Genomic DNA, 19991 nt, shown 5'->3' on the forward strand with positions numbered 1-19991 from the left:
GGACCCGCTATGGCGGTCACGTGTTTGTCCGCGGAAACCGGAAGTTGATATTAAACACTGGGGGACTGATGGACTATGCCGCGCACTGTTCCGCCGGAAGCGGAATAGGAGACGCGTGCACCGACCGATAGACAGGTGGACGAGTCAGACCCGGCGCGCCGGAAGAGTGACGTCACTTCCGGCGCTTATCCCCTGTTGTCTTTTGATGAGGTCCATGCGACCGCAGAATGACAAAACGACGTCAGTTCCGGTGCGCGATGGACATATTTAGTGTTGTATTTGGTCACACCCCCGTAATTAGTCTACACTATAAAAAAGATGTCTAAGTCTAGAGTTGTCACACTTTGATAAAGGCAAAAAGCCGAAGCGCGTTAGTGTGACAGTGTGACCATAAGGACCGCGTCCTGTTAGGGACTGGACTGGATTGGAGAGGTACTATACGGACATGGTCTTTTTATCCGGAACAAAAGCCCATTGGTGTATATGTTGACATCATCTGCCTTGATCTGAAGGCCCCCTCTGGTAAGCAGGCATTTTATTGTGAAAATATATGTATGTAATAAAGTTTTGTGTGGAATTACACTAGGGGGTATCCCGGTTTCTAAATTGTTTTTGAGGGACAATGGGATTCTTTCATAGAAGTCCATCTAGGTGAAGTTAATGGATTGGAAAAGTCGAGGAGAGAGATTTCAAATTTATATGTAAGTAAGGATATTGATTATCCCAGTAAAAGGATTCACATTTACTTATTGGTTGATTTTCTCTTCTCTCGGAGGAAAAAAGAGGAAGATACACATTCCTATTGGATAGAAGACTGGTGATTTATATGGACTTCCTTTAGATTATAATAGTGGACAGTATTTGAGAGGTACCCTCAGGAAATTGCGCTTGGTATTTATGTTCTGTATAAGTGTGGTGGGGACCACATTATTTGCTAAGCAGCATATTCCATAATCCGGAGTGCAGATTTTTTTACTATTTTTTTGAATATACAATCCATATAACGTTTCGATTCGCGATGCAACAATATATCTTACTACGGAACGTATAGTGTGTGCCCAGCTGAATTCCAGCTTCACCATAGTTGAAGTTACAAGTTTCAGTCTCACCACTTCTTGTGAGCAATGATTACTCACAAATCTGCCCACTGATTAAGTAATAATTAAGCATATAAATCAATATTTATCTCCCAAGATGCAAATCAATTCTATAATTACAAGTAATTGTTCTGTGGCTAAAGCTTACCATCTTTGTTTGCAATTACATTCGTTAGTTGATTGCTGTATTGCATAATACATACAGTAATCCTTTAATTCTGAAATACTGCACACGGAAAAATTAAAGTCCTGTACTAAAAAGGGCCACTAACATAAAATACAAGGTCATCTGATATGAAGAAACATTTGTAACATTTACAGTACAGGCTTCAAATATCTGTTATCAAAGCAATTCATGTAACATTGTTATCCGTCAATTTCCGCTGCTGTAGTTTTTCCAAGCTAAAACAGTAAGCGGCACCAGCCAAAACACATGCCACGATTTTAGTAGGAAAAATAAGAACAAAAACTCATACCAGACAATTTTATTATTTAATACACCATACACACACACGTACGTACCAACTTACTGTAGATCACCTGGATCTCTCTCTGTACTTATATGTCATTATGTTTTTGTTTGTTGTCTAAGTCACTCTGCTGACACCTCCCCCCCTCCCTCCCTTTTAGGTCACGGTCAGTCTCTTTTCTATCTCTCTTTTTTTCTTTTGCTTCTTACCCATGTCAACCACTGCTAACCCACCACCCCAACCTGCTTGTCTTCAATCTGTTGCTGGAGTAGGTGTTTGTAAGGCTTGCGGAGGGACATCATTAGCTGCAACACCCATAAGCTCTAATTTGCTAACAGGATCAGGTGTTTGGAAAGCCTCACTTCATTGTGCCCTCTAAATGTACAATTCAGCAGCTGGCTGAAGTGCAAGGCAGTCACAGCGGTTACTATAGCAACTAGCTGTTTATATACCCCACCTATAGTCTCATTTCCCTACCAATTGCTTTCTCGGTCTTCTTTCCAGTGGAGAAAACATTGAAAGGCTGGGAAATAGACTATAGCAAGGGAGCAAGCAGCTTTCTGCTCCAGTGACTTTGTAACTCCTGAAGTGCACTTTTAGATAAGAATATACATGAATATTTTAGGACCCTATTTTCAGTCTTAAAAGCTATGCTACAAAAAAATATGGTAACTAATAAATAATATAATGTGAGAATCAATATGCAGACTCTATTGCTGACCGATCTCTGTACTGATTGTCTTTCGTGCCTGGCTACCTGGCTGCTTCTGCCCTATGCTATGCAATGAGCATATCTCCTTACAACCAAAGACAACACTGGGGTTTACATAATGGTTCATTATTATTGACATGTTTCTTTTACACTTTCACTCAGGAAACAGGACACTGGGGATTACCAATAATGTGTCGCAATAGCCTTCCAAGCATTATCATCAATAGATTTAGAACTGATAAACTAAAATAAATATGTTTGTGAATATCACTAGTAAATGACTCACTAAAGTTAATTTTACTTTAGCTTTATGGCCATTCCATGCCTACAACAGAAATGTTTCTGCAATGACTCCTGTAGAATACAGATAAGCGGTCTGGTTTTGGCTTGCATCTTCCCGCCAAGTTCGGCAAAACATCATCTTTTATGGACAACGCGTCATCTTTGTCCGTGAAATATGATGTTTTGCCTCGCTGTGAGACTTGAACTTGGTGGGAAGTTCCGACCCAAAATTGAAGCGCTCATCTCTAATGTAGATAATATGGTTATATAATGATTTAACAAAATCACATTTACTATGGAGTCTGAAGTGCTTTAGAGTAACAACTTGCCCCACCTTCACCAAGTTGTTGCAGAACCAGTAGACTCCTCCCATATGAAGTAGTGTGTCAAAGATGTGGAGTGATCGGATGTCCACCCAGCCCTTCTCTAATGTGGTGCTGAAGGCTCCATGTAAGACCTCTTTAATAGGCTTTTTTGGGGGTAGCCGGTGAACATATGGCACAGGTTCACTACCATTCACTGAAAATTTAATCTGAGTGGCCGTCTGTTGCAGGACTTCTGAGCACATGTTCTCCAGTATGGAACTCATGATGATCACTCTGGGCAACAAATAAAGTAAGTCAGGAGAATTGAGGAGATAGGGAGCAAACACATTATTAAAATGACACAGAGGCAATAGAACATGCAAGATGATATCAGCAATGAAAATGGCAGGGAAGATACAAACGAAACAATATACAACTAACCTATCATAAACAAGAATGCGTTTAGAATGCTGTCTGGTGAAGGAAGAGGGCACGGCTTCTTGTAGACTGCAGTATAACACGGTATGTAGCCAGCATCCTGGCTGAAGGGATGCAGACAATCTAAATACTGGCACTGGAATCCAGACAGCAGTCGGGATCCTGGCTCCAGCATACAGGCCGTTGGCATCCCGAAGGTAAATATTGGGGGTTAGGGTGCAGGGTTAGACACTAGGGGGAGGTTAGGTACTAAGTGGGAAGCTTTGGGTTGAGGGTGCGGGGGTTAGGTTCAGGCACCAGGAAGGGAGGGTTAGGGTAGGGAGAGGGTTAGCATACCGACCAACAAGTGTCGGTATGTTAACCCTGTCAGGATCCTGGCATCAAGATTCTGACCGCTGGGACCCCATACCCAACCCTAACACACTTATACAGTAGCTTCCAGTAAGCAGTGACTGGGCAATCTATAATTATATTGGGAATGTCAGAGTCTGTGTAAAGTAAAGGGTCCTATGCATTCTCTCTCTGCTTCGCTGTTACTATATGTTAAGGCAGAAGTAGCAGTGAAATAATGAGAAGGGAAAAATGCTACTTATTACGTGTTTGCCTAGACATGGGCAGCAGTGAAGTAAGAGCTCACAGTAATGGTCACAATGACAACATGGGACTATGCGATGTATATGATTAGCTACGGAGACTGACTAAATAGCTCCTTGGATATAAGGATGCCGGATATGGGATTCATTACCTGTACATAAAAAGCAGACTACTACAGAACAGATAAACAGAGATATAAAACACAATTAAATGTTCTAAAGTGCACCACATTAGCGATGTAGAACATACAGAAGTGTCCTCACACCTAGCCTCAACACGCCATGCAGCATGAGATGCCAAGTCCGGTGTGATTCTACTTGTGCGTAGTGTCTTACTTGGATGAAAATGTGTCTTCGTCGCAATGCGACGCACTGATTAATTTGATATGCGACACTTGCATATCTGTCTGCAATTGAGTCTATAAATGAAGCACGGAACTTGGCGTTTTAAAAAACACGGCGGCTGCACCATAGCACTTCGTATACAGATTCACACTCAATCACACTCAGATATACACGTCGCACAACAAATTAATCAGTACAGCCTCCTAATGTGTGTTTTCGTCACATCGTATTGTGAGTAAGACACATTTTCGGATGAAAAAAGATGCTCGGTGAAAGTAGAGTCACATGGGACCTGATACGCAGAGAGGGGCTATTTGCCGTGACTTGAGCAACAGTGTATGAGGACACATCTGTATCTTAACAGCTCACCTCTATCATTTATGAAATGTACAGTATGTATGTTCTACGTAGTATAACTCTCTAATGCGCTCTGCTCAACCCTACCACAAAATATGAGTTACAGTGGGAATCTGATCTGGGTGCCCCTCCAGAGGAAGATTCACAGACCACTATACACAAGCTAAAAGAAACTGCCTATAAGGTATATTACAGATGGTACTTGGGGCCTACCAGGCTGCAAACAATATGAGATATGGTAAGACACCGTGGGGTATAGGTGATGACGTCAGGCATCGGGCACCATAGAGTTAAGTTTTCAGCCTCCATGATGCACCAGGGTCCCCCTCCTATACCCCGCCCCAAGTCATATCAGTTACGTACCAAGCCATAGGCCGGAGGAGGAGAAGGAAGTGAGAAAAAAAGATCTGGACACACACAAGAATCACATTCTCACCAGAGGGAGACGAAAAAAAAACCGGTGACCAGAGTAAAGCCCATCTGCAGCACAGGTGCGACAGGGCGGGAGTCCTGTGGAACCCTATGGACTTCGTAGAAATAGAGATAACAAAGGTAAGTTCTTACCATCTCTCATATTTTCTACATCAGGGTCCATAGGGTATCCACAGGATACCTTGGGGATGTCCCAAAGCAGTATCCTTTAAGGGTGGGGACGCTCCTGTGCTGAAAGGAGAATCCTGAGAGGCAAAGGTGTCAAAAGCGTAATACCTCACAAAGGTATGGACAGAGGACCACGTGGCAGCCTTGCAGATCTGGACTGCAGAGGCACCACGTCGAGCTGCCTATGAAGGACCCACAGACCTAGTGGAATGAGCCCTCACAGAGGATGGAACCGGAAGGCCTTCATGAAGATAATCTTCTGAAATTGCCATACAAATCCAACCTGCCAAAGTTTGCTTTGAAGCAAGCCAACCCTTTTTACGGAAGCCATAGAGGACAAACAAGGCGTCCGACTTCCTAAACGAAGAAGTGTGGTCAACATAAATCCTTAAGGCCCGCACAACGTCCAAAGTGGCCTCAACCACTGAAAGATCAGATGAGTTAAAAGCCGGCACAACGATTTCCTCGTTGATGTGGAAACTTGAAACAACTTTGGGAAGGAATCCAGGACGAGTGCGCAGAACCGCCCTGTTCCTATGAAAAATCAGAAAAGGGGGTCTAGAGGAGAGAGCCCCTAAGTCAGAAACACGTCTGGCTGAAGCAATGGCCAGAAGGAATATTGTTTTAGCTGTCAGCCATTTAAGGTCAACTGAGCCCAGTGGTTCAAACGGCGGTCCCTGGAGAGCCCTCAGGACCACAGCTAAATCCCAAGGCGCCAACAAAACGTGGCTGAATGCGAAGAACACCTTGCATAAAGGTGCGCACATCAGGGAGCACAGCAATCCTACGATGGAACCAGACTGACAGGGCAGACACCTGCACCTTCAGAAGCCCATGGTCTAGCCCCGCCTGTAGGAAAGTTAACACTCTAGAAGTGGTTCTCGGTCCTCAGGACCCCACACAGTTTACGTTTTGCAGGTCACCCAGCAGGTGCACAGGTGTATTCATTACTCACTGACACATTTTAAAAGGTTCACAGGTGGAGCTAATTATTTCACTTGATTAAGTGTGGAGACATGGAAAACATGCACTGTTTGGGGTACTGAGGACAGAGTGTGAGAACCTGTGCTCTAGACAGACGGAACTCCCGAGGGGCATAACCTCTCGGTCGACACCACTGGAAGAACGTATGCCACACACGATGGTATATCCTTGCAGAGGATGGTTTCTGAGCTCTTAACATGGTTTGTACCACAGAGCTGGAAAACCCCCTGGACCTTAACATGGCCGTCTCAACAGCCACGCCGTCAAAGACAGCAGAGCCAGGTCCGGGTGAAGACAAGGACCCTGTGATAGCAGGTGCAGTCGTAGCGGCAACCGCAGAGGAATGTCCACGGACAGACTCTGAAGGTCTGAGAACCAGTGCCGCCTGGGCCACTCGGGTACCTCCTTCCTGTTTGAATTTCCGGATTACCCATGGAAGGGAAAACGGAGGAAAGAGATAAGCAAACCGGAACGTCCACTGGACGGACAGAGCATCCACCAGAGACGCCTTTTCGGCTCTTGTTCGAGACCCGTACACCGGCAACTTGTTGTTGTGCCGTGACGCCATGAGGTCTATCTCTGGAAGACCCCACCTGTCCACCAGAAGTTGAAAGACGTCCTGGTGCAGAGACCATTCCCCCGGATGTACGTCCTGGCGACTGAGAAAATCCGCTTCCCAGTTGAGGACTCCCGGGATGAATACTGCAGATATAGACAGGAGATTTAGCTCCGCCCAGACCAGGATGCGGGACACCTCTACGAGTGCCGCCCGACTTCGGGTTCCTCCCTGTCGATTTATGTAGGTCACGGTGGTGGCGTTGTCCGACTGGACCTGCACGGGGTGACCTTGGAGAACCCGATGTGCCTGCTGGAGAGCATTGAAAACCGCGCGGAGTTCCAAGATGTTTAGTGGAAGCTCCTTTTCTGCCTGAGTCCCACCTTCCCTGGAACAAGTGTGGACCCGTTACAGCTCCCCAGCCCCGAAGACTGGCGTCCGTTGTTAACAGGACCGAGTTCGCCACTCAAAATGGACGACCCTTGTTGAGGTGGGTCGTCTGCAACCACCAGGCTAGAGACAGGCGAACCTTCGGAGTGAGCACCATCGTCTGGGACTTTAGACTCTGAGGCAGTCCATTCCATTTGGACAGGATCAATTGCTGCAGAGGTCTGGAGTGAAACTGGGCATATTCCACCATGTCGAATACTGACACCATGGAAGCCCAGCAACCTCATCGCCGAATGCAGAGACACTCGGCGACTCTGCAGACAACTGCGCACCCTCAACTGTAAGGCAGAGATCTTTTCCCCCGTCACAAAGCTCTGCTGCTGTCTGGAGTCCAATAAGGCTCCGAGGTGCAAAATCCTCAGACGGGATCAGGGTGGACTTTTGCCAGTTTATTAACCAGCCGTGACGTTGCAGTACTGCGATCGTCAGGTCCAAATGACGTAGAAGGAGCTCTGGAGATCCTGCCACCAACAGAAGGTCGTCCAGGTATGGCAACATGCGGACTCCCTGCAGCCGCAGGTAAGCCGCCATGACCTTGGTGAACACTCGTGGTGCTGTCGCCAGGCCAAAAGGTAATGCCCGGAACTGGGAGTGATCGTTGCGGATCGCAAACCTGAGGAACTGCTGATGGCGCAAAAGAATAGGGACATGCAGGTAAGCGTCCTGTATGTCCAATGACACCATGTAATCCCCAGGTTCCAGCGCCAGAATGATGGACCGTAGGGTCTCCATCTGAAACCGCGGCACCCGCAAGGACTTGTTGAGGGCCTTGAGGTTGAGTATCAGACGGTACGACCCATTGGGTTTCTGCACCAAAAATAGATTGGAGTAGAAACCCTGGCCCCTCTGGGAGAATGGAACAGGCACTATAACTCTAGCCTGGAGCATAGTGTTCAAAACCTTCCGCAGTTCCAAGGCTTTGTTCCGGTCTAATGGAAGGCCTGTGGCGAAGAACCGGGATGGGGACCTGTGCCGAAAGGAGAGGGCATACCAGTGAGAAACCACCTCGTGAACAAAATTGTCTGTCGTGGTTATCGACCAACACTGGACGAACTGCAGCAGGCGGCCTCCCACTTTGGGATCCCCCAAAGGGAGGCCCGGACCGTCAGGCCGCAGGTTTGTCATCTGACTTAGGGACCGGACGTCTGGTACTCCAGGCCTGTTTCCTGGGCTTGGCCGATTTCTTGGGCCCAGCCTGTCGGGGAAAATACTGTGCTTTAGGCCTACTCTGGGCCCTGTAAGGCCGACGTACCCGAACTTGAAGGGACCGCAGCAGACGGGGACATGCAGATTTGGTTGCCGGCAGCATGGCTACAATTTTGTCCAGATCCGGACTAATAGGACTTCTCCATTAAAAGGCAAAGCTTCTAAGCCCTTTTTGGAATCAGCGTCCTCCTTCCAAGATCGCAACCATAAGGTGTGACAAGCAGCAACAGCTACCGAAGAAATCTTAGATGTGAGGATACGGATATCCAAGGCTGCTTCATTGATGTAAGTGGCCGAATCCCGGAGATTGCCTACCAACTCGGCCTGTTCAGCCGAACAGTCGGAATCCAAAGACGCCTCCAAACTATCAGCAGAGCGCTCCATAGCTCTAGCAACCCAACATACGGCCATAGCCGGTCTGGATGCCCCCCCCGCAAGGGAATAAATGGACTTTAGGCAGATCTCCACCTTGTGGTCCGTAGCATCCTTCAAGGAGGACATGGAGGGCATGGGCAAGGTGGCACTTCGGACTAGGCGTGTCACATGAGAATCCACTTGTGGAGGGGATTCCCACTTAGAAAAATAATTGTCCGCAAACGGACAAGCCACAGCTAAGCGCCTCTGAGGCTGATATCGTTTACCAGGGTGTTTCCACGCCTCCTTTAAATGGTCTACTAACTGACCCGAAAGAGGAAACACTGTGGCGTCACCCTTAATATCCTTAAAAAAGGCATATTTGGACTTGGCCACCGGAGGATCGTCATCCTCAATAACTAAAGCCCTGCGGACTGCCCGAATAAGGCCAGGAATATAAACCTTGGACTTAGCGTCCGACTCTTTAGTACGGAGAGGTTCTTGGTCAGATAAATCCAGAATCTCCCCATCTTCGGACGTCACGTCGTCATCCTCATAAGGAGCAGACAGAGACGCCACAGGCCGCAACACAGACTCCCCTTGTAACACGTCCGACAAATGCTGTACCGAATTTGTCAGTGAATTAACGCTCCTGTGAAACCTGGGGAGGGGAAAAAGGGAGACTGTGGGGTACCATCAGTTGTCTCGGGAACCCCTGCATGGGTGACGAGACCACTGACTGCTGGGACAATCCCAACTAGGAAAACGCAGGTGGTGGAGCTAACTGGCCCACTAGGGTTGTAAGCGCTTTAGCGAAACAAGCCAGGGAGGTTCCTGTACCGGGGCCGTGACAGTAATTGGCCGCGGTAATAAATAACACTGCCGACATAGCCCCTCCGCGTTACCCTCCCCCTCCGCTATTGGTACATTGCACTTAGGGTCTCATTCAGACCCGATCGCGAGCTCTGTACGCTCGCAAGCGGGTTGATGCTACCCAAATGCGCATGCACACGTCAGAGGCGCCTCCGTCGTGCGCATGCGCGAGACCCGGCGAGCGACGGGGAAGCAGTTGTTCGGGGTCTCGCACCAAAGGGCACCATCGACAGCACTCCCCCTTTGGTGGGGGGAGCACTCCAAAAGCACTCCTGGGCTTGCGGCAAAGAGACCCTACCGCAGGGTCTCGTCGCAAGCCCGATGGTCGGGATGGTCTTGACCATCGCGACCATCTTTTTGGCCGCTCGCATAAGCTGTGGGTGGTCACCCACAGCTATGCGAGCAGCCAGGAGGCCGCTCCATTTTAATCTAGGCCGGCTCTGAATCAGGCCCTTAGTACACATAAGCTGGAGAGGAAATTCACTCTCAGACATGATGGTAAGCATGTGACCCCTCTCACTGATACTCGTTAGCATAGTGGGAGAACCACCCTGCAATCACCGCACCGCAAGGGCTTTAGCAGAGGAAGAGCAGGGACAGTAAAATGGCTGACAGTAGAAAGTGAAAGTACAGGCAGCAGTCACATACAATGCAGAAGAAATTAATCCCTGCAATATCAGCGCTGTTCCTCAACTACACAGAGTCTGGTAGGACACAGCGCTGCATACACAGACCTGTAGTCGGTATGCCGGCGGACCCAGACCGCGATGCCACCGTCAGCAGCTCCAGCAGCGTTCACCATACAAAGATGGCCACCGAGGAGCAGAGAGGAGGCCGGCCTGGGGGAGGAGCACTGCCACAGGACCAATCGGCAGCGCAGAGAGGGCTGTGTGCAGCGGGGGAGGCGCCGGCTGTGTACAGGGAAGGCGCGCTCCCCTGGCATGCAATTAACCCCTGGGACGCCGCAGTGCTTGCCGCTCAGCTGCGGCCCGCTGTCCCAGGGGGGTAGTGGAAGCGCAGGTTAGTTACCTGGCTCCACACTGCAGCCAGTCCCCAAGGAGCCCCCTGCCTGGGGCCTGTGGACCATGTGCTCAGCAGGGACCCACCGCGGGACCTCCGCTGCTTACCTGCTCCCCTTGAATTCGGCCATGGTCCGAAACATCTGGGGTCACCGCGAGCCGTGACCCCAGATGCTTACCAGCATCCCCGGATCAGTACCGGCGTGGTGTAGGGAAGACAGCATGGACGTCAGCATTGACTGTCCATGCTGTACTCCCAGATGTGCAGCCACAGCTGCCTTGAAGAAAATTTCAGGGGCTATTCTTCGCCCCCATCTAAACATGTGCTCCGACTCCGAGCCGGGCACCAACGAAACTGAGATGCCTTGGCTGGGGGGCGGGGTATAGGAGGGGGACCCTGGTGCATCCTGGGAGGCTGAAAACTTAACTCTATGGTGCCCGATGCCTGACGTCATCACCTATACCCCAAGGTATCCAGTGGATACCCTATGGACCCTGATATATTTCTACATGGTTCTGCCTCTCCTCAAGCATTCAAAGCAAGCAGCCCAACATTACCAACACTAAAGATCAGTGGTCCTTTCTCCTGGGGCTCCCCATCAAATTACTTAGACAGGTCAATAGATAAGTTGGCATCCCAGATACTCAATGCAACCTGATGCTTCCTAATTTCTAAAAATGAAAAAAAGTGGTGGTGTTACCCATAGCAACCAATCATATCCTATAATTTAGTTTATTGCATTCTAGAAAATTATACATATAATCTGTCTGGTTGCTATGGGCAAAACCTCAACTTGTCCGTTTTAGAAGCTTTAATAATCTACCTCTTAATCTCTTATTAGAAGCACCCGACCCTCCCTTCTTACAAATGGTCATTAACAAAATTTGGCACTTGGCTGTGATTGAAAAACCACCACAACATATCTAAATGAATCACACAAATTCTCTCAGACATGGTCCCATTATTACATACTGTACACCTACTCCTAAGTAGGGCTACTTCCTGCCACATGAATCTCTTTCCATCCCGGCCATAAGCAAGCCCCTCCACTCCCCCAAGCCAACTTATTTACCCAAGCATATTTATGAAAAGTCATATGTATCTGTACGGATCAAATTGTAATGTTTGACTTTGCAAAATAATTTAGAGATTTGAACTCCCATATGATACTGTGTTTGTATTCCATATTTAGTAATCAACTAATCACCACTGTGTTAGTGTCCTACTATATTATGGTTTGTATGTGAAAATTTGAAAATAAACACTTCGCAAAATAAAAATATCTCACCGCTCACTGTAGAACTGCAGTGTGTTGTCTCCATACATGGATGATCCCAATTGCCGGATCATCTGCAGAGACTTATCTCTTTCATCTAGACCCAACATCCGAACATGAGCCACAAGCCAGGCTACAGCACACACTGCCAGGCTGCACACCTTCCCTTTAATATTGTCTGTAATTTTCTGCAATTTCCAAAAAGAGATAGACAGAGATAATTGCCAGTGTACTAAGAAGAGAAAGGGGCTGAGGAACATGCAATGTGGTCTGTACTAGGAAGGGGATGAGAGGTATGCACACTGATGTCTGTACTAGTAATGGGGTGAGAGGTATGTACACTGATGTCTGTACTAGTAATGGGGTGAGAGGTATGTACACAGATGTTTGTGCTAGGAAGGGGATATGAGGTATGTACACTGATGTCTGTACTAGTAATGGGGTGAGAGGTATGTACACTGATGTCTGTACTAGTAATGGGGTGAGAGGTGTGTACACTGATGTCTGTACTAGTAATGGGGTGAGAGGTATGCACACTGATGTCTGTACTAGTAATGGGGTGAGAGACGTACAAAGATGTCTGTGCTAGGAAGGGGATCTGAGGTATACACACTGATGTCTGTACTAGTAATGGGGTGTGATGTATGTGCACAGATGTTTGTGCTAGGAAGGGGATAAGAGGTATGCACACTGATGTCTGTACTAGGAAGGGGATGAGACGAACGTACACTGATGTCTATACTAGGAAGGGGGTGAAAGGTATGCACACTAATGTCCATTTACTAGGAGGAGGTGAAATGAAAGTTTATTTAGATATTGATTTATACCTGAATGGCGTCAAAAGTAAGAACTCCATTCTCCCAGGCATTATGAACCTCTAAGATTGCAGCAGGAATAATTAGACAAACTTCATGCCACTTTGTCTGACTGCACAATATAGAGAAAAATATATTTATATAAAAAACGAAACAAACTGTAAAATATACTACATTACAGTATCTTTCCTAATGAACATTTCCATGACTGTTCTGAGTCTTTTGTTAATGTGTAGGTTATGGAGATTACACCAAAGTGTAAATTATAAAATGTTGTATTGCAAAAACAGTTGCTCTATCAGCTTTACAGTAATTTCCTACTTAAAAATTATTACAATAAGTTAATATGGTGAAGTCCGGTTATATGGCTCGCCCTGCAGCTGCACTTAAAGGTCTTGTAGAGCTCAGACTTGCAAATAAAATGACACTATTGGATGAAAGCACATGGAACCTTTGATTGTAGTGGCAAACCGAAGCATGGTAGTGTTTGGTCTATATTCTCATAGTTTTGTGTGACATACACCAGTTTCATCTCTGTGGATGTATTCAGAAGAGTAACCAAAGCTTCCACTTTTGGGATATCAGGATGGCGAAAGCAGGGGTGCTCTGGGTTTAGGACCTTGCCCTCTCCCGGCATGCAAGTTTGCATCCAGCTCTCAAAGAATGGAGTCTCTGATCCAGCACTTCCATCTGACAGGATCATCTGTAACAAAAAAAAACCCAATGTTTATAGAATAAGGAAATGTTTTGTCTACCTCTACTTGCAATTCTTCCCAATTCTCTGCATCTTCCAGCTCTGGCAAGCACAGTATAAAAACTATTTCCCAGGAAGCCAAAATTGGTTTCGGGGCTTCAGCTATTGCTGGTAAATTAAGAGCACCTAAGCTACAGCCTCTGTACTTTATACCAGTGTTCGCCATGGACGAATAAGAAAAGAGTTATGGTAATACACAATTTTTACTGAGCTGTCCAGTATAAAAGTAGCGTATTCACCTAACAGGACCTATACAAGGGAGGACCTGATTCAGCATCCTCTCCCTCTACAGTCTATACCATGAAAGACATCAGGTAAACTCAGTATTTTTCTAATAAAGCTCAAAGAACTGAACCAAAAGTACAAAACAAGAGACTGCAACGAGAACAATCTCCAACTAGAAGAGGAATAATCCTACAATAGCAAAAAGGGTAACAAACAAGGAAGAGTGTGAAAGTTAGTTAGTGAGTCCAGTATCCTCTACTGAACTCAGAGAAAAAAGTATTTATTGCTAGGACAAAAATCCCATGTTCTCTTTCATCCATTGGGACAATGCAAACATATTGGGATCTCTCAAATGGAAGGTATGCTCTGAAGTTACACACACAGCACACTGGATCCAAAACATTTAGTGAATGTGAAACCCAGATGGCCACCCAAGACATCTGCTCAGATGAGACCCCATGCTGCACCACCAAGGTTAACCCCACAGATTGGTAGAATGAACCCTCGCGATTTCATGAACCTGCTGTTCTGCCCCTAAGTATAGGTGTCGAATTACCAAAGTAATCAGCCTGGCAGTGGTCTACACCGGTCAGACTCTTTATGGGAACTGTAATAAACCAGCAGGGGTGTGTGCAATTTCCGCCTCATATAGACATAAGTGCACAATGCCTTTACAATTCAACAGAGCCCTCTTCATCTGGAGACCATGGGCGTAACTACCATAGGTGCTATGGGGCCCAGAGCTGAGGGAGGCCCAACTTCCTTGTTAAAGTTACATGTGTTATATACATCTTTTGCCATTGGGTGGTACACAGCGTCCCTTACAAACTTACTATGGGGCCTTCAAATACCTAGTTATGACTCTGCTGAAGACTAATCCCAGTCTAAGGCTGGGATCACAATGATCCAATGAAATTACAACTTGAAGACCCACCTTTGGCTGAAAGAAAGGTTTGGTCCCAAGAACAGATAAGTGAAAAATCTAAAACATTGGGCCGGAGGAGGAGACTAAACAGAGAGAAGGAAGACTGGAACACACAAGAAACCATACTCACAGAAATGGGAGACAGAAAACCGGTGACCAGCCACACAGCCCATATGAAGCCAGGTGCCGTCAGGGCGGGTGCCCTGTGGACCCTATGGACTTCGTAGAAACAGAGATAACAAAGGTAAGTTCTTACCATATCTCTTGTTTTCTACTTCAGGGTCCATAGGGGGTCCACAGGGTTGACCTTGGGGATGTCCCAAAGCAGTTCAACTAAGGGTGGGGATGCTCCTGTGCTGAAAGGAGAACCCGGCGCCCAAAGGATGCATCCTGAGAGGCGAAGGTGTCAAACGCATAAAACCTCAAAAACGTCTGAATTGAAGACCAAGTGGCAGCCTTACACAGCTGAACAGCAGAGGCGCCACGTCTAACAGCCCAAGAGGGACCCACAGAACGAGTGGAATGAGCCTTAACAGAGGCTGGCACAGGTAAACCCTCCTGTGCATAAGCCTCACAAAATATGAGATATGGTAAGAACTTACCCTTGTTATCTCTATTTCTACGAAGTCCATAGGGTTCCACAGGATACCTTGGGGGTATAGGTGTGACGTCAGTCGCAGGGCACCAAAGAGTTAAGCTTTCAGCCTCCCAGGATGCACTAGGTCCCCCTCCTATACCCCGCCCCCAGGCCAAGGCACCTCAGTTAGTTACCAAGCCATAGGCCGGAGGAGGAGAAGGAAGAGAGAGAACAAAGATCTGGACACATACAAGAATCACATTCTCACCAGAGGGAGACGGAAAACCGGTGACCAGAGCAAAGCCCATCTGCAGCACAGGTGCGACAGGGCGGGAGTCCTGTGGAACCCTATGGACTTCGTAGAAATAGAGATAACAAGGGTAAGTTCTTACCATATCTCATATTTTCTACTTCAGGGTCCATAGGGTATCCACAGGATACCTTGGGGATGTCCCAAAGCAGTATCCTTTAAGGGTGGGGACGCTCCTGTGCAGAAAGGAGAATCCGCCGCCCGAAGGAAGCATCCTGAGAGGCGAAGGTGTCAAACCTGTAATACCTCACGAAGGTATGGACAGAAGACCACGTAGCAGCCTTGCAGATCTGAACTGCCGAGGCACCACGTCAAGCTGCCCACGAAGGACCCACAGACCTAGTGGAATGAGCCTTCAGAGAAGGAGGGACCGGTAGGCCCTCATGAAGATAAGCTTCAGAAATAGCCATACGGATCCAGGCTGCCAAAGTTTGCTTTGAAGCAGGCCAACCCTTTTTACAGAAGCCATAGAGGACAACAAAGCGTCCGACTTCCTAAACAAAGAAGTGCGGTCCACATAAGTCCTTAAGGCCCGCACAACATCCAAAGAGGCCTCACCCACGGAAAGACCCGGTGAGTTAAAGGCCGGAACAACTATTTCCTCGTTAACCTGAAACTGGGAAACAACTTTGGGGAGAAACTCGGGCCGAGTGCGGAGCACTGCCCTGTTCCCATGAAAAAACCAAGAAAGGGGGTCTACAAGAAAGAGCCCCTAACTCAGAAACACGTCTGGCTGAAGCAACGGCCAGAAGGAAAACAGTCTTAGCTGTTAGCCATTTAATATCCACTGAGCCCAGTGGTTCAAACGGCGGTCCTTGGAGAGTCCTCAGGACCACAGCCAAATCCCAAGGCGCCACAGGTGGAACAAAGGGCGGCTGAATACGGAGAACACCTTGCATAAAGGTGCGCACATCCGGGATTGTAGCAATCCTACGGTGAAACCAGACAGATAGGGCCGAAACCTGTACCTTCAAAGAAGCAAGGCGAAGCCCATGATCTAGTCCCGCTTGCAGGAAGGCGAGAATCCGAGACAGACGAAACTCCCGCGGTGCATAACCTCTCGGTCGACACCACTGGAAGAACGTATGCCACACGCGATGGTATATCCTCGCGGAAGACGGTTTCCGAGCTCGTAACATGGTACACACCACAGAGCTGGCAAACCCCCAGGACCTCAGCATGGCCGTCTCAACAGCCACGCCGCCAAAGACAGCCGAGTCAGGTCCGGGTGAAGACAAGGACCCTGAGACAGAAGGTCCGGTCGTAGCGGCAACCGCAGAGGACTGTCCACGGACAGACCCTGAAGGTCTGAGAACCAGTGCCGTCTGGGCCACGCGGGAGCTATCAACAGGAGCGTCCCTCCTTCCTGTTTGAATTTCCGGATTACCCGTGGAAGAAGGGAGACCGGAGGGAACAGGTATGCGAACCTGAACGTCCACCGGACGGACAGAGCATCCACCAGAGACGCCCCTTCGTCTCTTGTGCGAGACCCGTACACCGGCAACTTGTTGTTGTGCCGGGACGCCATGAGGTCGATTTCTGGAAGACCCCACCTGTCCACCAGTAGTTGAAAAACGTCCGGGTGCAGGGACCATTCCCCTGGATGAACGTCCTGGCGACTTAGAAAGTCCGCCTCCCAATTTAGCACTCCCGGGATGAAGACCGCTGATATGGCCGGAAGATTGCGCTCCGCCCAAACCAGGATCCGAGAGACCTCTACGAGAGCCGCCCGACTGCGAGTTCCTCCTTGCCTGTTTATGTAGGCCACGGTGGTAGCATTGTCCGACTGGACCCGCACCGGGTGACCCTGGAGAAACCGCTGTGCCTGCAGGAGAGCATTGAAGACCGCACGGAGTTCCAAGATATTTATTGGAAGCTCCGCTTCTGTCGGTGTCCACCTGCCCTGGAACAAGTGTGGACCCGAAACTGCTCCCCAGCCCCGAAGACTGGCGTCCGTTGTCAACAGGACCCAATTTGGAACCCAGAACGGACGTCCCTTGTTGAGGTGGGTCATCTTTAACCACCACGCAAGGGACAGGCGAACCTCCGGGGTGAGCACAATCGTCTGGAACTTCAGAGACTGAGGCAGCCCGTTCCACTTGGACAGGATCAGGTGCTGCAGAGGTCTAGAGTGAAACTGGGCGTATTCCACCATGTCGAACACCGACACCATGGAGCCCAGTAACCTCATCGCCGAGTGTAAGGACACCCGGCGGCTGTGCAGACAACTGCGCACCCTTGACTGTAAAGCAGAGATCTTGTCCTCCGTCACGAAGATCCTTTGCTGTCCCGAGTCCAATAAGGCTCCAAGATGCAGAATCCTCCGAGACGGGATTAGAGTGGACTTCTGCCAGTTAATTAGCCAGCCGTGCCGTTGCAGCAGTGCAATGGTCAGGTCCAAGTGGTGTAACAGGAGCTCTGGAGATCCTGCCACCAATAACAGGTCGTCCAAGTACGGCAACATGCGGACTCCTTGCAGCCGCAGAGAAGCCGCCATGACCGCCATAGCGTCCTGTATGTCCAATGACACCATGTAGTCCCCAGGTTCCAGCGCCAGAATGATGGACCGTAGGGTCTCCATCCGAAACTTCGGGACCCGCAAAGACTTGTTGAGTGCTTTGAGGTTGAGAATCGGACGATATGACCCATTGGGTTTCTGTACCAAAAATAGATTTGAATAGAAACCCTGGCCCCTCTGGGAGAATGGAACAGGCACTATAATTCCAGCCTGGAGCATAGTGTGCAATACCTTCCGCAGCTCCGTAGCCTTGTTTCGGTCTGATGGTAGACCCGTGGTGAAGAATCGAGCCGGGGGTCTGTGCCGGAAGGAGAGGGCGTACCCGTGAGAGACCACCTCCAGAACCCAAGTGTCTGTCGTAGTGAACGACCAACACCGGGAGAACTGCAGCAGGCGGCCTCCCACCCTGGGATCCCCCAAGGGGAGACCCGGACCGTCAGGCCGCAGGCTTGTCATCTGGCTTGGGGGCCGGACGTCTGGTACTCCATGCCTGTTTCCGGGGCTTGCCCGATTTCTTAGGGCCAGCCTGTCGAGGAAACGACTGTGGTTTGGGCCTGCCCTGGGCCCTAGATGACCGAAAGGACGATGGTCCAGAACCAGAAGGAGCAGCGGCCGACGGGAGACAAGCAGATTTGGCTGCCGCCAGCGTGGCCACAATCTTATCCAGATCCGGACCGAAGAGAACTTCTCCGGTAAACGGCAACGCTTCCAGACCTTTCTTGGATCTGCGTCCGCCTTCCAGGATCGCAGCCACAAGGTGCGACGAGCAGCTACCGCTGCTGAAGAAATTCTAGACACCAGAGTACTAATGTCTAGAGCCGCCTCGTTGATGTAGGTGGCCGAATCACGGAGATTGCCAATCAACTCCGCTTGTTCGGCCGGACAGTCGGATTCAAAAGAAGCCTCTAATGAATCCGCCCAGCGCTCCATCGCTCTGGCAACCCAGCAAATGGCCATAGCCGGCCGTGCTGCCCCCCCTGCAAGGGAATAAGCGGACTTCAGGCAGATTTCTACCTTGCGGTCCGTAGCATCCTTAAGGGAGGACATGGATGGCATCGGCAATGTGGCACTACGGACAAGACGGGTCACGTGAGAATCCACCTGTGGAGGGGATTCACACTTAGCAAAATAATTATCCGCGAACGGATAAGACACCGCCAGGCGTCTCTGCGGCTGGTATCTTTTGCCAGGTTGTTTCCACGCCTCCTCTAAATGGTCCACCAACTGACCCGAAAGAGGAAAGACTGTGGCATCGCCCTTCACATCTTTGAAAAAGGCATACTTAGATTTAGCCGCTGGGGGAACTTCGTCCTCAATCACCAAGGCTGTGCGGACCGCCCGAATAAGTCCAGGAATATATACTTTGGACTTAGCATCAGCGTCCTTAGTATGGAAAGGTTCCTGATCGTAAGGATCCAGAATCTCCCCATCATCAGACGTCCCTTCGTCATCCTCATAAGGAGCGGACAGAGACGCCACCGGCCTTTTATGAGGCCGCATCACAGACTCCCCTTGCAATACATCCGACAAGTGCTGTAAAGAACTCGTCAGGGAGTTAACCCACGCTGGCTCCTGAGAACCCGGGAGCGGGGAAATAGGGAGACTGTGGGGTACCACCAATTGTCGTGGGAACCCCTGCATGGGTGACGACACCACAGACTGCTGGGACAAACCCATCGGAGTAAACGCGGGCTGCGGAGCTAACTGGCCCACTAAAGCTGTTAACGCCTGAGCGAAACAAGCCCAGGGCGGCTCCTGTACCGGTGCTGTAACCGTAATAGGCCGCGCCATGGACAACACTGCCGGCAAAGGCCCTCCGCGCTACCCTCCCCCTCCGCTAACGGTACTTTGCACGTGGTACACTGTAGCCGGAGGGGAAAATCACTTTCAGACATGATGGCACCACGTATGTGACCTCTCTCACCAATTAAGTATTAAATAGGCGAGAG

The 19991-nt window shown here is 49.0% G+C and overlaps 1 protein-coding gene across 3 annotated transcripts in view; it reads right to left on the reverse strand.

The window, feature by feature from the left end:
• Positions 1-19991, reverse strand: part of MED24 (mediator complex subunit 24) — a 154611-nt gene that overhangs the window by 47942 nt on the left and 86678 nt on the right. For all 3 annotated transcript variants that reach the window (XM_088474637.1, XM_088474636.1, XM_088474635.1), the window contains 4 exons: positions 13255-13436; positions 12746-12845; positions 11931-12106; positions 2896-3160 (listed from right to left, as the gene is read on the reverse strand). In XM_088474637.1, coding sequence (XP_088330763.1) covers positions 2896-3160; positions 11931-12106; positions 12746-12845; positions 13255-13436 — 723 coding nt within the window. The remainder of the gene's footprint in view (positions 1-2895; positions 3161-11930; positions 12107-12745; positions 12846-13254; positions 13437-19991) is intronic.

Source organism: Taudactylus pleione, unplaced genomic scaffold, assembly GCF_031769625.1.
Source record: "Taudactylus pleione unplaced genomic scaffold, aTauple2 ptg000155l, whole genome shotgun sequence".
Classification (NCBI taxonomy): Eukaryota; Metazoa; Chordata; class Amphibia; order Anura; family Myobatrachidae; genus Taudactylus; species Taudactylus pleione.